Below are 26785 nucleotides of genomic sequence, written 5' to 3' on the forward strand. Positions count from 1 at the left end.
GACAGGGTAGTGATTGTTTTGGTTAAGAGGGCTTTCCTGTGGCCTGCCCAGAGCATTTCCCTTGATCACAGCAGGGTCTGGAGGAAGGCTGCAAAGCCCACCACGCAGACAGCAGGCACAGCCAGCCTCGGTGCTGTCTCAGCTGGGCGCGGTCCCTGCCCTTGGGTTTTGGGGTGCTTCTCCCCTGCTGGTCTTTTTTGAGGCAGGGTATGTTTTGATCTGTTGGTTATTGAGAAGTAACTTCATATTTCTCTAAAGACTCAAACTTGAACGTCTTCCAATTGTTGGAGATTTGTGAGTTTCCTTTGAAATTAGACTTTAGACATTTACAACCAAAGCCCCAAAGTTTAAGTAAATAAAAACGCATATATACACATATATATGATTGTATCTGTGTGTATATTATGGGATTTTTTTATTGTGGTAAAAATGTATATAACATAAAAATTTCCACTTACATTTTTGAAGTATACAGTCCTGTGGTATTAAGTACATTCACAGTGTAAATTCAGGGTTGAATTAGTGAATTCTAAATTTAAGATGCTCAATCATCTTTGTATGTTTTTTATATATATTTCACAATAATTTTTTTTAAACCCTCTGAGGAAGAAAGATGTATGCCTTCTTTTTGTCCTGTTTGTCCCTGGATGCCTGCCCTAGTTTTGTCCTCACTGTTAACCAGCTCACCCTTGATCAGCCTGTGCCTGAAGCCGTTTCCTCAGCTCGCCCCTTTCTGTGCACCAGGCTGACTGGTGGATGCTGTAGGTAGCAGCCCCTCAAATTGTCCACTCAGTTAAGAATCTCATTTGTAAATCTGTCTCTCTTCCTTCTACCCTTTCATATTCTGCTTTATTTATAACTGAGCTCCCTTTAAAGATCTTTGGTCGTTCAACCCAAGAGCATCAAAGACCTTTCATAGCCTCTCTTTCCTGGCCTTCTTTCCTAGACTCAACACAGGTTCCTCTGTCACCTCCCAAGAACATACTTCCGCAGATACACCCTGGATGTGGATAAAACTGGGAACCTCCCTGACACTGGCTTCTGAGTTCTCCACCAAGTCTCCACTTGGCCCATGGTATAGAACTTACCTCCCACCGCACAGGTGCCCATGAGATCTGAGCCTCATGTGAGAACCAGCACAACTTTCTGAGCATCCTCCTGTCCCATGTGGTCCTGTTTCTTATACACTAGAAAGAAACTGGTTGCTGGACTTGTACAGGTCTTCCCTACTGCAGTAAATGGGATGTCACTGAGGTCTCCAGAAATGCATTATTTTCTCAAAAATTGTAAGACAATCTAAAATGAGGAACCACAAAGTTGCATAACCACAAGTTAGCTGCCTCCTCCCCCCTACCCCAGCTTTTCAACCTAAAGTTACATAGATGAGACCCCTGTACTCTCACTTCAGGTAGAATATCCATTTTATCAACCTGAAGGCAGGCACTTCAAGAACATGACTTAAATATGATCTCAGGAATAAACAAGAAAGGCACCACATACAATAAACCACTTCAGGAGAGAAAATTGGAGCCTTGGGATTCAGGAGGGGAAAACAGTCACCCTGATTTCCAAGGAGCTCGGATTTGGTTGTGAGTAATAACATCTTATCAGGAACAATTCCTTTTTTGTCCCACGTAAGTGGTTTCCTCTGCTCTTGAGTGACACTTAACCAGGCCCCAAGCAGGAGCTTTTCCCTGGGAAGCACATGTCCCATAGGCCATTGGGTGACAGTTCTACAGCCAGGAGAAAAGGCCACTTGTAAACACAAGGGTTCCTTCCATGCAAAAACAGCCGAACCCTGGGTTTGTTCGTCTTCCTCTTGTAACATGAGAAATTTCCCGAGTCAGGTTGGTTAGAAAGGAGGAAACAGATTGCTCATAAAGATACCAGAACGCTCACACATCATAGTTCTTCAGCCACTGTCAGCCCTCTCCCTTCATTTTGGGTGAGCTTTTTAAAACTACCTATTTCTATACAGTCCTTTCTCTGACATGGCTATAATTTTCCCCATGTGAACTCATTATTGTCTTCTCTCAGGGATGAATTCAGATTTCCTAGCAAGGAACCTGTGTGCATTTCCTAGACCCGAGTTACCCACCACATACCGTGCTTAAGAGAATGTGACTCCCTGGGTGTTTCCAGAGTTTGCCTGCTACTCGGTGCTGAGCCGCGGGGACCTGGTACTAGGAGCAGGCTCCTGGAAGTCAGCACGTACGCCTTTGGTAGCTCGGATGTGCTGGGCTCCAACCAAGGGTGTTCCCGTGTCCGAGATACAGGGGCCTGTTGTTCTCAGCATGTGGCACAGCTGGTGCAGCTCTCCGGGACACCAGGTGCTGTGTCCACAGCGTAACCCGTGCACCGGTCAGTGGGCTGCGGTCAGTGCACATGAGCATCCACCATTTCCAGTTGCACTTTTATTTGAATCGCAGCAGAGGCTCTTTGCCAGACTGTACTTGTACATCATTTAAAATTTATGCTTCATTTCAAATACAAACAAGCAACTGAAATAATTATTGTACACCTAGAGATTTCTATTCCACTTACGAGTTTATTAATTGATCCTTCTCTTTAAATATTTTATGGGTGTTAAAATATGTGGGGCCAGTATCACAGCCTAGGAATGTTTAAACTGTGTGAATTCAACTCTGTGGCCTTGGAGAACCAAAAGAAAACAGTGTATTTTTGATTTAGTGTAACCCCAGAGCCAGCCCTTGATTTCATTTGGGGCCAGCTAAAGAAGCAGCGGTGTGAGCTGAGGAAGAGATGGGCAGTGAAGGGAGTAGAGGATTGTGTCGCATAAATCATGCCTCTTAACAGATTGTCAGGGCTGCCGACTTCAGCATCTGACCTCTGAGTGAGCTGGGACATCACGACATTATAAAGCTTTATATTATGTATCTTCATATTATTTCTAGCAGCTTCATTTTAAAACTTGGGTTCAGTTTCACTTTATTTAGTCCATTTTGGGGGAGCATCAAAAAATAATTTAAAATTTTTAAGTAATTTTTTCTGGACTTTAGAGATCCATTTTATTCCCCTAAAAACTAAGTCTTTTGGATAATTTGATTTGATGACTTGAATGGGCATTTCCAGAACCTTTTTAACAATAGTATCCCATCTAACTTTGAGTAACTCAGCTTCCACAAACCTGAACCACCACATTTGTACCGTTTGTAAAATAAGACATAAAGCTCACTGCCTTCTCCAACACTCCTTTATGATGTCACTCTGTTAATGTTAATGGTGCACCCACTGCATGCAAATGACTGTACAACACCAGAACAGCTGGTCATAGTTATTTTCTACAGCTCCAATGCCCAGGACCACAGGTAGCTATTTAAATGACCTAAAATGAATAGCATTAAGAATCCAGCTTAGAAAAAAAAAAAAAGAATCCAGCTTAGGGGCTGGGATTTAGCTTAGGGGCATAAGTACCTGCCTTGCAAGCAGGCGGTCGGGAGTTCAATCCCCGGTACCGATGATAAAAAAAAAAAAAAGAATCCAGCTTAGTAACTTAGAACTTAGTGAGGCCTTGCTAGGGCTAAGAATTGAGGGAAGAACAATGTAGTCCAATGCAAAGGCCCTAGGTTTTATATGTATATATGCATTTCCTGAGTTGCAATAGTCACATTTCAAATACTTTAATAACCACCCAAGATATATGGCTACTGGGCTGGAAAACAGCTATAAACATTTCCATTCTGGCACATAGTCCCATTAGACAGCTGCATTCTGGAGTATTTCAGTTTTTGAAACATTATTTCAGAGATTTGGGAGGGAATGAATGTAGAATGTGTTCAGCGTTACATTCTTGCTGGATATGAAGTTTAACATAGCATTAGTTCAAAATGATTTTAATACTAAGGTGGATACAAGGATTCATGAAATCACTGATTATAATGTTACCTAATTGTACTTTACTCAAACAGAAAATTCGCTATTTCCCCACCAAGTTTTGTGTTTACTACCATTCGCACCTGCCTGTCTCTTCCTGTGGAACCGCCGTGACTTCAGGGCTCTACTCAGGTTCCTTTTGATGTCTTGCCAGTCCGTGCTGTTCTCTGCCCTGCTCTGCAATCTTCGTTCTCCCAGCTTGAATGAAATCGTTTATGCAGAGCCTCGATCGCACACCCGGTCTGTCATGCTGTTTACCGTATCTCCTGGCTCCCACTCCATGCAGAGGTCTCTGTATATGAAGCCCCCCGCTCTCTGTGTGACGCAGTGGGGTTGTGCAAGTACTTGCCGGAGATGGCTGTTTGTTCATGCAGCACAGGCATGTGGGAGGCCTGCTGTGTGTGAGCCACTCTGTTACACTCTGCGTAACTCACAGTGCTGAGTTGTGAGTAAATAGATTAGCCAGTGTTTACGGAGGTGGGGGCAGCAAAGATGAGTGTGCAAACACTCATAATTTATGTTGCTCTTGTCTTTGATTTATAAAACCTATCCCTTGACACAGAGCAGCTTAAATGAATCTAAAGTTCGATTCTGATCACTGGACTGAGCCTAGCTTTTTTCTGTTTTTTTGTTTGTTTGTTTTATTTTGTTTTGTTTTTTTGAGATTATACTTATCCCCAAATTCAAGCAGAGAAACAACAGGACATTCCTTCCCTATGGGTACAAAGTAAATACATCACACACAAGAGAAGCACCTTATCAGGCCAGATTCTGGGTTTTACACTAAACCCCAAAGATAAGTGAGCTGAGATATTTTTATTTATTTGCTTGAACTTGTAAGTGAAAGAAAAACATTGTAGGGATCCCTGCTTGCTCCCGGGCTTCCTCCTCGAGGTAAAGCACTTTCTTTATTCAGCACTTGGCCACACAACCCAGGCTCAGGGTCCTGCTTGGAATTGCCTGCTTTTTAATAAATGTTTTGGGAAGGAGCTCAGCTACTCACAACAGGTACATATTTCCTTATGCCCAAGACAGTTGAAAGCTGCCTCTCTAAGAACTATTTGTACACCTGTGTTGAGAACAGCATTGTTCACGATAACCAAAAGCAGAAACAACCCAAATGTTTATTAATGACAAGAAAATAAGGAGAACATGCCATGTGCACCCTGCAGAGTACTGCTCAGCCCTAGGGAATGCGGTTGTGAAACAGCCTGTAACATGATGACTCTGAAGGACTGTGTGCTGAGTGAAATGAGCCAGGCGCAAAGGACATGTATGATTCCCTTGTAAGAAGTCTGCAGAGGGGGCTGGGGAATTAGCTCAGCAGTGTAAGTGCCTGCCTTGCAAGCAGGCAGTCGTAAGTTCGATCCCCGGTACTGATAAAAAGGAAAAAAAAAAAGAAGAAGTCTGCAGAGTGGTCAGATCCATAGAGACAGAAGAATGGTGACTGCCAGGGGCTGGGCATGACTGCTGTTTAAGGGTTGAGTACAGTTTCAGTTTTGCTAGATAAAAGCATCCTGGGAATTGGTTGCATGATCTTACAAATGTACTCAGCACTTCTGAAATGGTTAAGTGATAAATTATGGGGGGGGGGTGATCAAAAAATACGGTAATTGTTTACTTTTAAAAGTTAAAACAGTAAAAGACACATAGCCATTACTCCACTTCAAAACCATGCTCCTTATTTCAGACATATGTATCCCATCATCCTTTCTGCTTTCCTGAGGCAGCTCTGAAGTCCTCTTTCCTGAGTGTCTTTACTTACACTGTCATGGCTTCCTCAGTGTCCTGAATCAATTTAAAATGCTTACCTTTTGTGGTCTTTTTGACTTTGGGGAAGAGTAGAAGTTCCACAGTGCAGATCCAATGACAGGTGGGTGAGAACACACAGTAGTGTTTCACAAGCCTGCCTGTCTGCTGGATGGCACTCAGCAGCAGCATTCATTATATTTTTGATTACAGATTGGAAGGAGGCAAAAAAGGACTTTTAGGACTGCTTCAATAAGGAAAGCACAAGGAAGAGTGTTTTGAGGGGAACTAATAGTATTGTGTCTTTTCTGTATTGAAACTTTTAAGTTTCCACCATTTATTTTTGGTCACATCTTATATATGTTACATGTATTTTACTGCAATTATTTTTTAACAATTAAATTTTTAAATAGAACTATATTTCTTAAAATATTTTCATGTTTAGAGCCAAATGTGACCACAGGCCTGTAATCCCAGCACTTGGGAGACTGAGGCAGGAGGCTCACCATAAGTTTAAAGCCAGCTTGGACTGGTCAATCTGAACTACACAGTGAGACTCTGTCTGAAAACGAAAAGAAATATATATATATGTATGTATTTTTTTTTTCATGTTTAACTAGTTACAATCATTATGGAAATAAGTATTGAAAGTCCTCTAAAAGCTAAACATAGAAATTCCATGTGACCCAGCCATTCCTCTTCTAGGTTTCTTCCCAAAAGACTTGAAGACACCCATATCACAGTGATCCATACGTACCCATGTTTATAACAGCACAACTCCTCATAGCCACATTTTGGAAGTGGCTTATGTGACCCTCAGGAGATGAAGGGAAAAGAAAACATATTCACATACAGAAAGTACTGTTCTGTTGTACAGAAGGATAAATTCCAGTCATTTGTAGAAATGTGGATGCACTTTTGAGACCCTAGTGTTAAGTGAAATAAATCAGACATACAAATTTAAATACCTCATGATTTCTCTTATATGAGAAACCCAAACTATAAAGAGCAAAATGAATGATAAACAACAGAAAATAAGGAAACAGAAGATGTTTTACACATAAGAAAGGCATCAAGAGATGGGGAGGGGTGAGACAAGAATTAAGATGTGTCATGTCCGTGTAACCAGCTCCCCACAAGAAATGTGATTGTTATATACTGCAGACATGTACTACTGAAAAATAAAAATTGAAAGAAAAGGTGATTATGAGAAAACGGTTGCTTGTTTAAAACTAAGAATAAGTTAGATTCTCATTCTTCATAACTCCATTTGTGATCCATTTGCTGTTTGTTCCCACATGAATTTTTCATGAATTATTATCTTAATATGCACTAAGGAGTCTGCTCTTCATTTACTGTGTTAGGAATAGTGAGTGACATCTGTTCTCCCGGTCGCAGTCTTGCTGACCACTGGAGCAGCACTGTATTGCCTGGTGCTTTTCCACGCCACTTCCCCACGTGCAGCCAGCTGATGTTCAGTGTCCCCTCTCCTACCCTAGAGCATGAGAAGAAGAAACATAGTCAGTTCATAGACTGTTTAGCCAGGCTCGGGCAGGGCCTGGCTCTCGAAGCTCTCCCGTCCAACTACCCCTTGGTGTAGCATCCATGGGAACTGGAATGGACACAGTAAGGGAGAAGGTCACCCCAGAGCCTGGCTCTTCCCTGCTCAGGGAACACCAGGGACTCAGGAGGGAATTTAAATCCAATATCTAAACTCCCACAAAGTGTTGCCATGGTCTTTAATAAAAGTCAAGTTAACAGGTTTGTTGTCTTTTGTGTTTCTCCAGCTTCCAATCGTGGAAAAGATAAGAACCATTGCCCAGGCTGTCTACGGAGCCAAGGATATTGAACTCTCTCCTGAGGCACAATCCAAAATAGATCGTTATACTCAACAGGTAAAAGTGCTCCTTTTAGGAAAACGGTTCACCTCAGCGCTCAAAATACCTTGGCCTGAGGACTGGTGGCGTGTCTTACTAGCTGAATGTTACTTAATCTTCCTCAGGATCAACAAGAGTGAAGAATTAGCTCAAGCAGCGTACAGACTGTGTTTGGGTGTAGCCTCTGACCTATGCATCACTGACATCTGAGATTACCAGTGTATCCAGTATGGAGGTGCTCGTATGTGATGTGTGGTCTGTAGTTACGCCCACTCTGCCAGAAACTTTGAAATGGCCTTTGGTGTGCAGCTGTAGACTAGGTGGGCCAGGGATATGGCTCAGCGTCACAGTGCCTGCCTGGAAGAGGAAGGTTGTGAGTTTGATTCCCTCCTGAGTCCCTGTGTTCCCTGAGCAGGGAAGAGCCAGTTTAAAAAAAAGAATCTGAGATAGATGATCTGTTCTTATTTTTCTGTGGTATTGAGGGTTGAGCCCAGGGCCTTCACCGTGAGTTTCATCTCTAACCCTTTTTTTACTTATTTATTTTTTTATTTTGAGACAGGATCTCGCTAAAGGGCTCAACTGCCTAGGCTGGGCTCAAACTTCCAAACTGCCTGCCTCAGCCTCCCAGGTAGGGGGATTCCAGGCAGACACCTCCATGCCTAGCTCATATACAAATGGTTTGCAGTGCTTCCTCCTCCTCGTTGTGGGTCTTGTGCTGCCTCAGAAGTGTGAGTACACAGATTAGGCAAATAGGGATGCAGAGTACAAAGCAGGGCATTTGCTGTCTCTTCTGCAAGTGGCTCATTGGCTTCTTGGAGGTCGAGGCTCCGCGTCTTCCACTGCTGGGCATGACAAAGCCAAGTGGAGAAGGCGCCATAAAGGTGACCTTGATGCAGCCTCAGGAGCCACCACCTAGCCCTGTCCCAGCTGTCACCAGTCTACTCCTTGCAGAGGGTGCAGCCACCCTGACCAAAAGGCTCAAGTGGCCCACAGAGCTGGGCATGGGGAGACAGACGTTAAAGCTTCCTTAATCCTATTTGTAAATCTTACTTGACATTTTGTTACTATCAGTGCCGACTCAGGAATTTTCCCTGGTTTGGTCTGAGTGTCAGCAGCTCATACTTCTTGAAAGTTTCCATATATGTTCGTGGCTTATCCTCTAAAAAAAAAAGTGTTTCTAAATACTGCTGTGCACACTGGCATGGTTCTGTGCTGAGATTTTCATGTGTGTGTGTGATGAACATAGTAAAATAAGGTGACTGTCATGAAGTTTGGGGTGTCCTCCCCCTTCATGAGTTTTTAGTAATGCTATATAGCACTGTCACAAACTCCAGTATTAAATCTTTGTAGTTTTTGTTTTGTTTTTTAATCTTAAAATGCTCTTTCTGAGATAATATGGCAGTGGTATATGGCACTTAAAATATTTCTACTTGCAAATTTTCAAATGGTAAATCTTTATCAGTTCATAGAAATCATTTCAACATTTGACCTATCTCCAAAATCATGAGCACCATTTATGAAGAACATTTGTGATTATTCCCTGAGCAAAATTCTTGTCAGTACATAAGAGCAGGGCTTTCAAAAAGAACTTGATAATGCAATTGGTAATACTCTAAAATGTTCCAAATAGTTCTGGGTTGAATCATAAGAACTCTCACATGGGTTACCTCTAAAGATTGCATTCCTTTTATGTGTGTCTACCAAGAGAATATTTCCTAAAACTTATGTGTCGAGTATGTGATTGCAGTTAATTAGCAAAGTCTCCAAAGGAACACTATGTGCCTTTTAATCACAAGCAGCCTTCGGAGACACTATCGTTTTTGTGAGGCACTGCATGTGACTTCCTGCCCTTTCACCTTTAGAATTCTTGGGTCAAGCATAGACTTTAGTCCTTAAAAATAAGAGGCTTAGAAAGTGACCTCATCTTAGTTACTATAATGTAATTACAGATCAAATAGCCATGATTCATAAGCCAGCACAAAAGGCTCTTTGCTTCCTGCAAGACTCCAAGAATGAGTGACCGTCCTGACTAAGAGCTTCATTACGGAGCCTTCCTCCAGATTACCTTTCTAGTCTCAGATATTAATAGCCCTAGAAAGTGGTTTCTACAGCTGTTCCCCCTGCTGTGCCTAAAAATAGCCCTGCATGCCCCACACAGAGCATAAAGCCACCTCCTCTTAAATGAGAACCTCCAAAATAAACAATAGACCCCACAACCTCCCCAGTAATGACTGTGTCCACTGGAGTTCTTACCCCAAGTTTCTTGCTCCGTGAACCAGGATAAACAGCATCTCCTAGCTGACATGTGATTACTACAGAGATTGTATGTTTGGGGTTTGGGTTTTTTGTTTTGTTTTGTCCTTTTGAGACAAGGTCTCGCTATGCAGTTCAGGCTGGCCTTGAGCTCACTTTGTAGCTCTGGCTGATCTCGAACTCAACACTACCCTCCTGCCTCTGCCTCCAGAGTGCTAGAATTACAGGCATACGCCTCCACACCCAGCTATACTGCGGAGATTATATGAAACACAAAAGAAGCAAGTGCAGGAGAGCAGTGCTTATGTCTTTGAACACATTTCCTTTCATTCTTACAGGGCTTTGGAAATTTGCCCATCTGCATGGCCAAGACCCACCTCTCTCTGTCTCACCAACCCGAAAGGAAAGGTGTGCCGAAGGACTTCATTCTACCCATCAGCGATGTCCGGGCCAGCATAGGTGCTGGGTTCATTTACCCTTTGGTTGGAACGGTGAGTAAGAGGCTCTGCAGCCTTCATGCTATGATATCATGTTGCCTGGAGTCCTTACATTTTGCCAGTCCTTTGCAAATCAGGCACCAAAGAATCATGAATGGTGTTTGCTATGTTTCTAACTGCTCTTCCACCAAAAGCAAAACAAAAATCCAGTTCACCTCAGCAGTTCTAGGTTTATCTTGTTTTCCAGAAGATGTGTTCAGAATTTGTTGAGTCAAAAAACTGATTCCCCTCCTAGGATGGAGAAGAGAACAGCATGGAAGGATTGGGTCGATTGTTTGTCTCGGTGGAGTGCTTCTCAATCTTTTTCACACTAAGGCCTTCAAAATCATTGTACTGTGCTGTGGTGAGAACAGTGGAGGTGGCTGCTCATGCTGGGGGATCAACAGCACACCCCTGTTTACCTCCTTCCTCAGCATATCAGGTGGGAAGCTCTGGGCAAAAATGCTAATGAACCCCAGGACTTCCCATGATCGACACAGTGACAGCAGGACTGTGTTGCTTTGGGTAATCATTGTTGTTTCAGCTATGGAAAGTATACCTTAAAGAGCAAAATAAAGGCACGTTGTGGGAAATAGGGAGACCTTTTGGCTTCTTTATCACGGGAGTGCTTCTGGATTAGGTTTGGAGCCAAAAAATTCTATCTTGTCATCATTATCATTGTTGCTACTAACTGATCTGAGCCCAAACAGAAAACATGCTACATGTTTTTATAATGAACCATGTGGCTCTATTAGGGAAGTAAGTAATGGCTAGCCACCTTTGATATCTTCCATTGCATCTAATACTGTGCAAAAGGTTTTCATCATGCGAGTTTTGTGTTCTTCCTGAACATGAGGGGTGGAGATTCTGAGAGCAGCAGGTGCAAGCAGCAAAGCTTTGACTGGCACAGACGTATCAAGTGACTCTGCTACCTTCTGGACCCTCAGCCAGGAAGCAGTAGGCAGTTCTGCCCAGAGAATGGGCTTGGAGAGGGGACTCAGAATGTTTCTAATGTACACCACCTCAGAACTAGAGAAGCAATGATTTCAGCTCAAAGGCTTAAAGTACACGGTAACCTTGTCCCGCTGCTCCAGTGAGGCTGAGGTGTGGGAGGGGACCCAGTTGTTAAGGGTCCCCGAGTGCTATCATCCAGTGCCCACAAGGGAGCCACTAGAGGGTGAGGTTTCCTTACCAAAAAGAATGTGGTCTGATTTGTATTTTAGGAAAATAGGTCTCACAGCAGAGTGGAGACGGTTTAAAGGCAAAAGAACCAGACCAAGCAGATGGCTGGGACCAGAGGTGATTAAGGTCCAGACATGGAGAGTGTAGGCAATCTGAGACATGTTTTTAGAGGTAGCTTGCTTTAAAGAAAGATCAGGAGAACCACTCCACTTTGGTGACTATATGTACGGTATTGTCAGTTATGTGAAAAGCACAGGAGGCAGATTGCAGGAATAAGAATGCACTGGTTGGGCAGAGTTTGAAGGGTTCACAGGATAGGTAAAAATATGTTTTGCCTCCTTTAGAAATGTAGACATAGTTTAGGAGAAAGACACAGGGAAGTGACCTTGTAGGTTGTTCGTTTACAGTCCTGGGGGACCCGAGATGTGAAATCTAAGGTCTCACAGGTGCTAGGCAAGTACTCTCACTGGAATACACCCCCAGCCCAGCCTTGCGTGTTTTAAGGATATAGGGAAAGACTTGTTAGGTGAAGGAAGAAACAAGCTAGCACAGGAGGGGTGAGCAGAGGATGAAGGAAGGTGTCCCAAGAAACACTAGTTATGCCTCCAAAAGAGTAACAGCCTCCTGTGGAGTCAGCAGGAACTGCTGAGGTGTGGCAGCTTGCAGGGTCCAGGGGCACACAGAAGCTGGGCACCTGAGGTTCTGGGTGAGAGGAATGCTAGAAGCTCACAGCATGGCTATAGGAGAAGGCCTACGACAAACAGACCCTGAATAACGTTCAGGGGTGCAGTTCAGATTGGTGGTACCAGGACCTGGGCATCAGGACAGGGAAGGAATTGATGACAGGCTTTTAGGGGTGATGGGGATCCTCTGTTACATTTTGATTATGATAGTAGTTTCATGGCTGTGTATATTCACCCAAGCTCATAGACATTTTATTGTGCGTAATTTGAGTAGACCCTAATTAAGAAAAATTGGCCCAGCACAGTGATATATACCCGCAGTTCCATATGTTTGGGAGCCTGAGGCAGGAGGATCCCTTGAGTCCAGGAGTTCAAGGCCAGCCTGGGCAACATAGCGAGGCTCCATTTCAAAGCAAGAAAGGACTCAGATATACTTGTTTGGCCTGCATCCTGGTCTGGCCTGTGTCTCTCTGGGCAGATTCAACCTCTTGGAATAGTTCACCCGCAAATTCATTCATGCAGCCAATGTGCATACAGCACTGGGCTCATAAACATTTCCCTGCTGTTGGCAGCTCAGAGCTTATCTTAGATGGGTAATTGTGAAACCACAAGGAAATGGTCCAAGCCTCTTATAGCCATTAAATAAAAATCATAATATAATTTAAAATCTCACCAAACAAATGTATCAAACCAAGCACCTTGCATTCCAGTTACTACCAACACGCCCACTGCCGGATAATGACCAAAACCATTCTGTAAAAGCAAAATTCCGTGTCTAAGCCCCAGACGGCTACCGGTTCCAACTCATCCTCTGACCTATGACTGACTAGCTAGAAGTGAATGTGTGAAGTGGCCCTGGAGGTGTGGCCATCAACCAGGTTCCTGGCTTGGGCCTCCTGCGTCATTATCTCACCTCTCAACACGCAGGAGGTCCTCCTGTGGCCTCACAATCAGGACTCTGTGAGCGTCAGAGCACTAGGGAGAAACCTTCCAGGAACAATGGGCTGCGAGCAGAGGAAGGAAGTAGGGGCTGACCAGAGAAGTTCCTGGAGGTCAGGAAACCTTCACTTGGAGGCAGTAGCCTAGCAGGCTGCTTTCTATGACAAAATCGGAAGCCACTTGGGGAGCGGGCACATGCACCCCAGAGGCCAGGATCTCCTAATAAGGGTTGGTATACTTTGCCTTGATTCTGTTCTCAGCCCTGCCACAGGCTGCTGAAATGCTTCCACCATGCATCACCCATGTGAAAGACAGGATAGCTATTTCCTGCTGAGATGAGTGAGGGGAAGGGGAATGGGGACGCTGGAGGGTCTGGCTCCTGCAGGTGGGAAAATTCAAGCCCAATGAATCAGTGTTGTGCTTAGTCACTCTCCGTGTGCCCCTGAGGTCATAGTTATCTGCCCACTCCAAAGGAAAGCCCCAGTGAGCGCTCCCAGATAGGCTCTCAGTTCTGTAGTGTCTGCTCATCCATTCATTCACCAAACCAAAGGCCATAAACCTCATGGTGACAAACAAGATCTCATTCTTCTCTCACAGCCCTTGTGACAGATTCTGATCATTAAAACCAGATAAGTACAGAGTGCTATGGGCTTTCTAACAGAAGGAGAAAGCCCCTCTTGGCAGGTCTATCCTGGAAGGAGACAGAGAGCTCTTTTCTCCTTGACTCCCACATAGTCCCAGCACCGGCAAGGCGCTCCTGGAGTGACACACAGCTCAGCGAGGCTGACTTTGGGAGAGCCCATGGAGTGATGTTGCAAGGTTCAGCTTTTTACCCCCTCCAGATGTAGCTTTCAAAATACTTTTATTGGCCATCTTCACTACTAGGTCACATCTTTTTCTAGCACTGAACAATTGCATTGTGTTTTGTTTGCTTTTTGCTTACATTGGCATCAGTCAACTTAACACAAGCTAATCATAATAATTAATCCATTAGCTAACATGACATCTGCTAGTTCAGTGCCTCCCCCGAGCTTTTCCACAGAAGCCCCTGATACCTGTTTTTTAATATGCTGTATAGTGTTTTCTTGTTGCTAAGTTTTCCTTCTTAAAATAATTTTTCTCATTCCTACTAAGTTTCCTGTGTAATCCTGCCTCTTGGATGACATTATCCTTACATATGCTCTCTAGCATCTTACTAATAATTACAAAATACTACAAAATTCTTGACTAGCACTGTGCCCCTTAGTACATCTCTTTGTAAAAAACTTGATCAAAGACAGATCTTTGTGATGGGAAGAAAAGAACAAGTTTTTCATTTTGTGTTTTAGATCTTATCTTCTATAAATTATGGCATATTACTAAAATTTTTTCAAACCTGATGGCTTGTAGTATTCAGTAAAACTAATAGTTAATAAAATTCCAAAAAAAGACTCACATGAAGAAAAAAAATTAGTAGGTAGTCTTTGTCTTTGTGATGACATTGTTTTAGTATTGTCTTTAGGTTGCTATAATTCACAAATTCTGTTGACTCATTTGGCATACACTTCAGGACATAAAAACACTGATCTATAAGTAAAGTGCATGGGATGATATCACTGGAAAGTAAATTATGTGCCACATAAAAAAAGACAAGCTCTGAAGCCTTAACAAAGGGCAGTGGTTTGATGAAGACTCCTTCATTTTGCATTTCAGCATGTGTCACTTTTGTAACATGAAAACACAGTGTTTGGGGCTCTGATACCCTGCAGCACAGGGAGTCCAGCTAGGTACCATCACCCTCCCTGCCCGGGCTGCCCTGTGGTATTTCAGCACCCAGACAGCTGGGGCAAAGAAAGACAAAAACCTCTGGGGTGTTTCTGTGAGAGATGCACTCCAGGGTGTGGTGTGTCTGGCGCTGCTGAGTATTTGCTCACACCAGGTGCTGCAAAAGAAAGGCAAGATTTTTTCTTCTGTATTCCTTAGTCCTGAGTCCCTTCTTGCTTTCTGTTTTGGAATAGAGAGAGGATGAGAGATCCTTTCCTTCTCAGGAGATTTCTTTTACAGTGTTATATTTTTAAAACAGTTGACAAGGAGAGGTGTCCAACCATTCTTAGCAGATGACCATTCAAAGTTAGTTTTTGGTGCAGCTGTTTCCCTTTGACATCATACTGCAGCCATGAGGGATTGGAAGAATTTAGGACATAACTCTTTCTTTTGGCCAACATGGGATACATAGTTATGCTGTGATGGCCAGTTACAGCAGTCAGCTAAAATCTCAGGACTGAATAGTCCCACGGTTTACTCAGAAGGGATTAACCTGTCCTGTAGCGTTTATGTGGTGGTCAGTGCTGTATAGGACATTTCTGGGGGCAGAGGAGCTACTGGACCTGTAAAGGTGTAGACTCTGCTTCTGTTTCACACCCAGAGGAGGAGAGAAGTGCAGTGGGGCTGCGGTGGCTGGGACCCAGTGCCACAGCTCCCGGGCCTGCCCTTTCTGTGATTATCATGCAGAGCTCTTTCTCTGTCTTCAGGTGCGCCTTGCCCCTTGGCCCCATGTCCTGTCCAAGGGCAGAGACTGATAGGCAGGCACTGCACTCAGATACACAATTTTTTTTCTCCTGTTGGGTTTGGTTCACACTGCACCCATCCCAATTTGAAGTCTGTCCAGGGACAAGGGCAAAAGATCAGCAGTAAAACAGGCAACTTTCCAGCTGCCACAGCCTTCATCTCCACTGGGAATGACCTGACAGCCACATCCCTACCCACATCCACCCGATGCCATCGCCTGCTATACTCGGAGGAGCAGGAAACAGCAGGCAGGCATGCATTTAGGGAATAGACAGTGTCATCCTGGCTGGTGCTGGGTGGAGGAGACGGCTAGACCTGCCGAGGACGCTGGGAGGTGAGAAAGAAAGGTCTCACCCCCAGGAACCAGGGCCATTTTGTCCTTTCTCATCTGGCTCAGCTCACTTTGTTTTCCCTCCTCCCAAAGTGTGTGCTGAACGTTGAGCTGCCTGCTGGGGCTGATTCAGGTCAGCCGTGATGGGGTTCTTTTGAGCTTAGTGGGGCATCTTTTTCCCTCTACTTCGAGTTGAAGCACATGACGACACAGGCGCTCTACTCAGTTAACATAAGGTGACTTCATTGGGACCTTTCAGGCATAAATCTAACGATGACTCCTCACATTTCACAGAGACTTACAGCCAGTTATGCAGTGAAAAAAATTAAACATTCACTCCCAAAGCTGCATTTTACTTGAGCCGTGTAAGCACTGAGCAAAGAGCTCACTGCGCTGGGAGAGCATGCGGAACTCCATTAGCCCAGTGTCCATCAGGAGCCCAGCAGCGGCCTGTTGCTAAGAAGCTACCTGCACCTCCTCCCTCTCTCCAGATTTCCTACTCACCAAATAGAGAAACTTTTAGCTTCATGTACCAAAATCTCTGCAAATGGTCTTCCCATCTCCAGCATTTCTTAGCCCTAAACCAGACATGGTGGCGCATGCCTGTAATGCCAGCACTCAGGTGGTTGAGGCAGAAAGATTGACATGAGTTCAAGGCCAGCCTGGACTACAAAATGCCTGAACAACATTTCAAGACTCTGTCTCAAAGAAAAACAGAAAAAAGAGTCATGCTCTTTGGCCCCGATTTGGCCTGACACCTGCAGTCTCTCAGATGGGTTTAAAATGAAGCAGGTTTGGCTTTGGCTTCCCTTGTTTGTAGCCCTGCATCCTCTCACCCCATTGCAGAGCTCCTGTGGATTTCCTTTTTCCCACCCGGCATGTGTCGCTCTCCCCACAGCTCTTGCTTATCTCTTCATCAGAATTTCCTGCTTTCTCTCAAACATGGCCCCGGCATCCTCTGCTTCCTCTGAGCATGACGTTTTGCAGCAGGTTTCCCAGTAGCTTTGTGATCATGCCTTCCTGCAGGGACTCACAGGGTCTGGCCAGAAGAAGGAGTCACTCCTGTCCTTGCAGTGTGGCCTGGTCAGGGGAGAGGAAAGTGACTGTCTTCTTTCTCCACTTCCAGAAATTCTTTATCATACTGACAAGAGTAAAAAGCTTTGTGACTCATGAAGATGGTATTTTCCTCACTGCCAACATAAGGTTATCTAGGTCCAGACCATTTGTGTAGAAGATCTTTTCTCTCCTACTTTGATGCAAAGTTATTTTTAGCATAAATATAAAGTTACTGTAAATTAAATCAGCCTCAGCCAGGAAAACAGACTGAGCATTGATGTTATGAAATGGTCCTACTTTTGACTTGAATTTTTAATTCACTGCCATTAACCTCCATGTATCGGTTCCATCTTCCTTACCTCCTATCTATATAGAAAAGGGTATTATAACACTTTTGTGTCTAACCCTACAAGCAACACAACTCACCTGTTGTTTTTTCTAAGGATTCATGCAGTATTGCCTTAGTTTTCCACTTTCATCTACAGCCGGTTTGTTTTTTCTCCTCTTTTTTGGCTTAGATTCTTAGCATTAAAATGACAGCACATCTATATATCTCAGTTCAGAACTTCTAAAAGGTGCTCATAAAATCCTTTGGCACTCACGCATTTTCTCTGTACTCTGTGCCTCTTTGTTACATTCCTTACACTTCGATATCCCAGTCTTTGCTAAAAAGCATATAATCAGAAGCAGCTAAGCAATTTATGCCACAGAAAGGAAATTAATACAAACTAAAATACCAGTTTTCCAGATTCAATAATCAGGTCACCATCAGAGTCAGTGTGAGGGTTTAGTGGGAAAGATAAATAAAACGAGAAGCTAAACTTTTAAGAAAAATGTCATTCTTTGAACCTGAAATTATAACTTGTGGACAAAGATAACTGATAATATTTGGAACTCATGGCAGGTTTGCATATTATCTGCCTATGCATATCCATGTAAATGAAAATATATGTGATAAATTGCCGTTGAGAGAATTAGTAGTCACCCTTTCCTGAGCATCACTGAAAATTGAAAATGTTTAATTAAATGTGACTATGCATGCTGGTATAAAATCAGGGAACAAGTGTATAGTACATTTAAGGAGATCATTTATATTGAGTTAAATGATAAATGAGGGAATTTTATGAAGTCCCTGAGAAGCCCAACATGAAAATTCATAACCTATTTCCCAACCCTCTGTGAGAATTTTCTAGATGTCAGTATTAAACAGGCCAAGTATTACAAATGACAGTTATTTGTAATAAAGGTAGCACAGTGTGGTCAGGAAGAAACCAAGTGCTGAGAACAGAAGTTGCTGAAGGCATCGTGTACCTCGGTCTCCATCTGAACTTGTCCTGGTCTCAGCAATCAGCTGTGGCAAGCACAGCACCCACATGGACCGTGCTTGTTCGCACCTCCCATGATGCATCATCTGTTTCCCAGCTTCTTTGTGTTTCTTCTCTGGTTCATAGTTATTCATGCTGCCGAGCCTTCCCAGGGACTAGTAGGTAGTACAGTGCCCTGCTATACCTGTGCACCTCCAAACTGCATTTCTTGTTCACACATCCACACTTGTGCTGCCAGTTCCACCCACCTGAATGCCTGTGGCAGGTACGTTTTTGGGTACACTCTTATCTTACCAAGTCGCTTTACTCAGTATCTCTTATTAATCCAAGTGTCAATCAGTGTGTTTCTATAAAACAGATGTGACACAGGATATACAAATGTATAAGAAAGGACAAGATTGGCTTATGGTGGCCACCCACAGAGCCAGATGAAGAAAAGTGCAAGGTACTGAGTGCAGGAGGCTGAAGGGTCAGCTCTGAAAGCCAGGAGATGATATCCAAGGGGAAGGCAGAGACTGGAGCTCCTCTGAACAGAAGCAGATCATCCTTCCTCGCTTCTCCTTTATACCATCCCAGCCTTCAGCCACTGCAAGGTGTGAAATTACTGAGCCAATTTATTTAGGCTTCTCTAAATAAACTTCTCAAGTTGAGGTAGTCAGTCAACCATTCCTCCCAAACAGCGAGCTTGCCTTCAGTCCTGTTCACCTCCCCACGTGGAAAGCCCAGTGTGGAAGGTACCTTAGTAACTGATTCAGGGTGCTGTTCCAGTGGCCTGCCAGTGTGAACTCATCAGGGATAGAGTGCAAGACTCAATGCTGCTCTAGAAGTCTTTTAAGGGGCTACAGGAGAGGCTGAAGGGCCCACAAATCCTTTGTGTTCTAGCCTTTGGAATGAGTACCCTGGCCTTTTTTTGTCTGATGAGTTCCAGGTCACCAATACTGTAAAAGTAGGTCTAAATACATTAACCCTGTTAAACATGCTTGGATACGGACCTATGAGAAAATAGCCCACTGTAAAGGAAAAACCAAATTATCATAGTCCATCCAAGACTTTGCTAGGTGCCAACTGTAAGAAAATTCATAGCCAAGCAGCTCCCTAGTAAACACCAGTCCATTCTGATACTGTCTGCTTGTGGATGTCATATTCTACCAGCTAAGTGCTCATCCCACACCACTGTCCCTGCTCCAGATGCTAATTGCAAACCTGGGCTGCCTGTGCTTCTGACCAACTGGTTGACACAATGTCTCATTATCTCAGTTTCAATCTGTGAGGCAAACTTAAGAAAACACTTTGCTGGTTCGTTCTGGAAGTTACTCTGAAAGACGCAGATGAACAACCTGATGCAGTACATAAGGCAGGGTCTGGAAGGCTCCCAGATACAGGAGCTTTTTTAGAATATATGGGTTCACCAACCCAGAAGCTCACCAAATCTTGGCCTAGAGTTTTTGTAGAGCTGAAAAATTCTAACCTTTTCATCTTTGTTTTTATTCCCATTCTTGATGCATGTTGGGGTGGGGTGAGGCGGGGGGTCCTATTCTGGGAGTTGAATCCCAGGTCTTACACATGCTAGGGAAGCACTCTACTACTGAGTTACACCAAGGAACTCCCAGCTCTCATGTTCTGGGGTTACTAAGGCCTGTTTTTGCCAGCTGCCCAGAAAGTGAATCTCTGAGATGAGGTTTGCAAAAGAAGAAGAATTTAATTCACAAGACAGTCAAGCATAAAGAGACAGGAGTCCCTGGACTCCAACTTGCCTTCCCACGGTAGGATTTAGGGTATTTATGGAATAAAAACAGAGTGATGTGAGATGTGGGAAACAGTGACTGGAGATAAAGAAAAGCGAAGTTATCAGTGGTCTGTGCATGGCTGGCAATGTCATGGCTTTTCATTGTCATCCAGCAAATGGCAGTGTTAGCATGAGGTGAGGGTCTATTTGGCTCTCTGATGTCAAAGATCATCCATGGTGCCACACGTGGTGATGCATGCTCCATGGCTGAGGCAAGAGGATCTCAAAGTCTGGGCAATTTGGCAATTTAGTGAGACCCTTGTCATAATAGAAGTTAAAAAGCGGCTAAGATTTAGCTTTGTGTAGGAGGTGAGTTCAGTTCTTAGTGCCATAGACAGGATAGAGGGATGGCCTTGTGCTAAAGCCTTGTGTCCAATCCCAGACTGCCACCGAAAGAAAAAAAGAATGAAAAAGGAAGGAAGGAAGTCACCTATGGAACATGTTTTGTAAGTTCTTTAAGGGAGGTTGTTTCTACCAGTTTTAGCCAAAGATTCCTCAAAATCCCTTTTTAAAAGCTTAAAGCAGTCATTACCAAGGTGTCATAGTTACTCTTGCATTAGGACAGAACACCCAGTTCCCACGAGTTGAAGAAGGAAAGGTTTCCAGAGGTTTCTGTCCGCAGGCAGCTGACTCCAAAGCAGGGCACCATGGCTCAGGGACATGGCAGTGGAGAAATAGTCCGTGGCAAGACAGACAAAAAGCAGCAAGCAGCCACCTTTCCCTGTGTCGTATCCAGGCTACAAGCCTTTTGGGTGGTGCCACCTATACCCAGGCTGGAACTTCTGTCTTCAGGAAACCCATTCCGCCACACCCAGAACTACAGTGGGCTAATTTAGTACCACACTCCCTTAATTGCAGTATCATACACCCTATATCCAGCCAACTCCAAAAACCCCACCAATGAGCGTATGAAGTTTGGGGTGACAGCTAGATACAAGAGGTGATATGCAGCTGAAGCTATCAGGGGTTCACTTGGGTTTTTCCTGAGTGAGTTTCAGAAGAAAAGATATCACCAGTCCTAAGTCGGTCTGCTCACCACTCAAAGGCCAATATTCAAAGAGAGTTTGGTGGAAAGGAAATCGGGTTTATTCAAGGGCCAGCACCTTGAGAAATTAGGAGAACTATCATGCCCCACCATGCCAAAGGAAAGTCATCTGAGGGAATTAGAATAAATGAAAGGGCTTTTAGAGGGCGGAAAAGGAGAGGCGGGCTCTTCCTCATCCAGAGCCAGTGTCTTCCATCTTCTTTCTGGCATCTGTGGCCTAGAATGTGGGAAAGGACCGTGACCTTGTAGGGCTTATTCCTGTAATTCTGCACACATACTCTGCTGTTCCACGGGTTAAACCTCACTGCAGTTTACATGCTTTGTGTCAGTGTGCAGGATTAAAGAGTAAATAAGGAGGTTTACATTCTGATGTTATCTGAAGTCACAGATACTCTGGGTTCTGTAAACCTAAGATTATTTAGCAGTTAACATCCTAATCATTTAGATGTGGCTTTTCTTTAGGATGTAGAATGCAGGCAAAGGAGAGGAAGTGAAAAGTCAGTTTGCAAAGAGGCATACACTTTTATAAGGATGTGCTCTGGCCTTTCAGAGTGTAGCTGGGAAGTGAGAATTTAAACCTGTTTTTTGGTTTGGTTTGGTTTGGTTTGGTTTGGTTTTGGTTTTGGTTTTGGTTTTGGTTTTGGTTTTTTGGAGATGGTCTTTCTCTAGTTTGCCCATGCTAGACTAGAATTTTTAATGCTTCTGCCTCAGCCTCCCACAGTGCTGGGATTACACCACTGAGCACAGCCCCAGACCTCTTACAAGAGAAAAAATTCTTAGTTTTATTATGGGAACTTGATTACATAAGCATCTGGGGTTCTTCATTTGTTTGATTGTTGAGGATTTTTTTTTTTAATGTTATGTGGGTATCTAGGAGTCTCTACTTAGTCATCTCATTAGCATAATCTCAGATGTGTTATCCAAGGGGTTTGTCACTCAATTCCAAGTGTTTTAGGAGCGCTTTACCTGGAACTAAGGACAGATACCAAATATATAGCAGGCACTTTGCATCCCTGAATTCAGCCAACCATGGATCAAAAATGCTTGTTAAAAAAACTTGTACAGACTCTTGTTATTCCCCAAACACAACAGTGTAATGGCTATTTACGTGTTCTATTGCCTTAGGTTTTATAAGTAATCTTGACGTAGTTTATGTGTGGGGGAGGTTTGTGTAGGTTATATGCAAATACTATGCCATTTATCAGCTTTTTATTTGTATTAGTGCCCTTTTATATAAAGGGCTTGAAGGGCCAGGGATTTAGCTCAGCGGCATAAGTGCCTGCCTTGCACATGCACATTGTTGTGAGTTTGATCCCTGGTATCAAAAACAAATAAATAAAGGGCTTGAGCATCTGTCTGTGGGTTTTGGGGTCCTTGAGTGGGGGTTGGCTGGGGCAGCTGCAAGCCCCTGAGATACTGAGGACTGGCTGCATTTCACAGTATTCCATACCCCTCCCCCAGGGGCTGCTGGGCAGTACAGCCCCTTGTGTGGAAACCGCTTGTCCACCCACGCCTCTTACCCTTGGGTTCAAGTCCTACTTGAGGCTGCATCCGATCATCATCACAGCCTGTTCCTGTGACAGCCACTCTCCAAATGCTCATTGTCACCCCAGCAGCCCAGGGAGTAGGATCTGCTCTGTGCGAACTGACAAGAATTCTGCTGCTCTGTAGATGTTAAAGCTTATGAGATCTCTGCCCAAGAATAACGTAGATTTTACACATACTGATTTCTTTTTTCAGTAGGTTAGTCAATGTGTGTTGTGTGTTTTCTGAACACATCATTGCGCCTACCATAACAAAGCTTAAAACTTGCTGCTCGGCAGGTGGCCTCGCCTATAGTTCTAGCATTTGAGAGGCTGAGACAGGAAAGAGTTCAAGGCCAGCTTATGCTATGTAGTGAAACTTTGTCTAAAAAAAAAAAAAGGAACAAAAAATCTGGTGCCATCTTTAGGAAGCAGCAGGATGTTAGATAAATTAGATGCAAACATCTGAAAAATTAAGGCAAGTAAGGTTAATTCAGATTGCTTGCCTAAAGCAGATAAAAATGTTGTCATTAGCATTCAAAGATAGCAAAGACATATTCAGTGAAGAGGTCTAGAATGGTTGGCTGAAGTGGCCGGGGCGTGGAGTGGCATCCCAGGGCACTGGGAATTCTGTGGGCTGCGGGCTGCCCAGGTTGCCCTGGCGGCTGCCCCATGGAGCAGGCAGTAACTCTGGAGGCCTGAAGGGAACTGGGCCATGGCTAGGTAATGAACCCCAGGGAAGCGGTGACAGAAGTGGAGAAGAAGGTGTGTGTGACCAGGAGACTCAGTGAAAGGGAAGTAATGAGCTGACAAGTGGGGGAATGTCAGGAAGAAGTCTGGGTGACTCCAAGGACCCAAAAGAGGGAGCAAGAGAGTGAAGGCAGCCAGCTAGCCTTCTCTTGTAATTGCTGCTGGGTGCCATGTTGTTTGAGTGCCATTTGGTGTCTATGTCCAGTGATCCATCAGACAGGTTGAAATTCATTTCTGGAGTTCTGGAGAGAGGTCTGAGCTAGAAGCCGGAGGATTAGTTACAGTCTCTAAATTTCCTTCCAATTCAAAACGTTCTTCAGTGTCTAAACAGACACCAAGTTACTAAGCCTGAATGATCCAACCCCTTTTTCAAAAGCTCCACGTTGGGGGAACAGACAAACTTAACGTCTTCAACCAGAGTGCTTCCAGGAGCCAGGACACAGGAGCAGTCATTTGTGTGCCCAGTACCTCCCCAGAATGGTCCTAAAGTGTTCTTTAAAATGAGCAGTGCTCATGGGAGGAAGGACGGGGCAGTTTGTTCAGGCAGGAACATGACACAAGGCGCCTGAGAGGTTATAGCTGGGAGTTGAACTTGACCCCAAAGCAGAGGGCGAGAGTGGGTCTCAGAAGCCTGCACCAGAATGAGGAGATCAGACAGTTGCATAGCTTCAAGGACACTTGTTCACAGCAGCCCATGTGAACAGTGGCCCCAAGATGCACGAGCACTCCCTCTGTCCCCCCCACTATGGGGAAATACTACTGCTGAAATATTATTTCAACGTTCAGCCACTCATTAAGGCTGTTATTTGTTATAGGTCAAAGAAAGTTGTTTCAAACTGTATTACACACATAATGCAATTATCCAGCAAATAAACGAGGAAATCTTGAAGCTTCATGCTGATCGATGGCAGTCTTCTACTTTCATTGCTGTGTTCTGTTGTGATAAGGCCGTTAGGACCAGTAACCTGAGTTTCCGTGGAGTTCGCTATCTTTCATGTGGCACGATTGATGTGAATTCCAAGAGGCAAAGAATTAACTTATCATCAAAGCTGTAAAATCACAGCGGTAGATGAAAGTTGTGTTTTGTACTGTTACATCCCCTGAGTGTAAGTCTCTCCTACAGTGTCCTGTTAAGACAGATTTTAGTTAAACTTGAGTGATATTTATTGTCTCTTATAACCTTTCAGATACATAGACAGACAGTCGGACAAATACTGTCCCTACAAATAGCAATGTATATGAAGGTCATCTGTCCCCATTAAGGGTGTTAGTGAAGCTCCCAAGCCCTTAATGTCATTGGTATCCCCTCCCAAGTTAATATGCAGTGAACTGAGCAAATTACTCACTTGTGATCCTTTGTACCACACTACCATTGAAGAATTTAGTTACTAATACCTTTCCCATGTCTGAAATCAGTCACATAGGTAGCTGTGAGTTCTTTATTTCTGATCATCACAGTTGTCTTTTCTCAGAGCTGTTTGACAACTGAAGGTTATTTTAGTTTTGATAAATTTGTCATAAAGACTTGAATGTGCTCCTATTTGGAGGTGTCCGAGTGTTGGCAGAGAAACACTGTGCCACCCCATAGGAGTTCCAATCAGAAACCCGCTCTTCCTCCCTGGAGCACGCTTGGTTTGCCTTCAAGGTGTAATGGGGAAGCTCACGTCTTTGGAGGAAGAAGTGTTTCAGACTCCATACTCTGAAATAGCTGACTTCAACCACACCTCTGAAAAAGGGAGGGAAAAAAAAACAACAGATGGCTTCATGAAGAATAATAAAGCTAAATTTATGAATTAGGACTTCAGAAAGAACTCTTGGTTTACTTGGATCCTAAACAGTAAATGTACATGAAAACCTAGTGGGGAATCTCTGCAGCACTTAAAAACAAAAAAGCACATGCCCATAAATCCTCCTGAGCACTTCTTGCAATCACAGATTGAAGCCGAGACAGTGATGGGGTGTCCAGTTCACATGAAGTGCGCAGTCCACGGTGGCGCTCTCTGTTGTCCCCAGCCTCCCCCGCAGCCTGTGGACATGCAGGCTCTGCTCTCTGTGTCATTCCAAAAACAAAACCCTGCCTGCAACAGTTCAGAAAACCCTCACAGTCTTCCACTGTAATTTGCTTTTTCTTCTTTTCCCCCCATGTCTCTTCTTTACTAAGCACAAAAGCTGGTATCTTTCTGGCCCCAAAATAATTAGTTCTTTCTCCTAAAATGTCATGTGCAATCCAAAAATAGACTCATTACAAAGGTTAGAGATAGTGATGTCTAAAGAGTTTCAGGCTAGAGTGCTTGTCTGTCAATGTATGTAGTGATTAAATGATATCCAAAGTGTTTGATGACTGGTGTGTGGAGAGGAGGTACATGAGATCTCTTAAGATATAATGTCAGCAATGTAAAAATGCATAGATGGGCCGGGGATGTAGCTCACTGGTAGAGCCCCTGCCTGGCATACATATGGTCCTGAGTTCCATCCCCAGCACAGACCAAATGAAAAAGATAAATGTAAGCAAGAATAAAGGAATGTTAAAATAAATTATAAAACTGTAGTCAGGCATAGTAGTGCAGACCGGTACTCTCAGCACATGGGGAGGCTGAAGCGGAAGTTTGAGCATAGCCTGGAAAAATTAGTGACTTAGCTGAGATGAGACTCTGTCTCAGTCTTTTTCCCTTTTTTGAAACAGGGACTCACTATGTAGTTCAGAAATTTCCAATTGGGAAATCTTAATTGTGTCTTGAGATTTTCCTACAGCGTTTCTGATTATCTAGTAACTATTTATGTTGGAGTCTTTCCAAGACAGAGTGGCACAGTCATGTGTAGGTTTTGGAGACTGTCACCCATTATCGTGCTCTAGGTAGGTCCCAAATTGTTTCCTGAGAGACCTCCAGCTGTCTTTCTGTTTGGGTGAACTAATCATCTCTAGTCAAAACACTTCGAATTCTTGCTTTGCCGAGTATTGTCACCCGGCCCCCGCCCACACACACACACACACACACACACACACACACCCTGCCAAGTGATTGAACTGCTAGACCTGAGACACACCCATCAGCGTGGTGGAGTAGATGCCATGGCTAGCGAATTTGACCTGGAACTGTCAGCTGTCTTTTTACCAGGGGAGAGGGGATTTCTGTGAATTTTTAGGAGAATCTGCAGCTGCCATCTCTCTGGAAATGATCCAGGTTTTTCTGCAAACCAGGCTGCACTTTAAGAAGCTGCAAACTTACTTACTTCCAGGGTGGAACGGCTTTCAACTATGTGTCCTTTAACATTGTGTCCTTGTCATTTTTAAGTAGGTCCTCTTTTTTCCCACAAAAATTTGAATAGAATCTAGAATGTGATCCCACCTAGCAGTTCTTACTGTTATTT

At 43.9% G+C, this 26785-nt stretch overlaps 1 protein-coding gene across 3 annotated transcripts in view; it reads left to right on the forward strand.

Moving 5' to 3' along the window:
* Mthfd1l (methylenetetrahydrofolate dehydrogenase (NADP+ dependent) 1 like) overlaps nt 1–26785 on the forward strand; it is a 180997-nt gene that overhangs the window by 120500 nt on the left and 33712 nt on the right. For all 3 annotated transcript variants that reach the window (XM_063232907.1, XM_023564547.2, XM_023564546.2), the window contains exons 25-26: nt 7431–7538; nt 10112–10264. In XM_063232907.1, the coding sequence (XP_063088977.1) occupies nt 7431–7538; nt 10112–10264 (261 nt within the window). The remainder of the gene's footprint in view (nt 1–7430; nt 7539–10111; nt 10265–26785) is intronic.

Source organism: Cavia porcellus, unplaced genomic scaffold (genome assembly GCF_034190915.1).
Source record: "Cavia porcellus strain 051 isolate PalLab524CR breed Dunkin Hartley unplaced genomic scaffold, mCavPor4.1 scaffold_22, whole genome shotgun sequence".
Taxonomy (NCBI): Eukaryota; Metazoa; Chordata; class Mammalia; order Rodentia; family Caviidae; genus Cavia; species Cavia porcellus.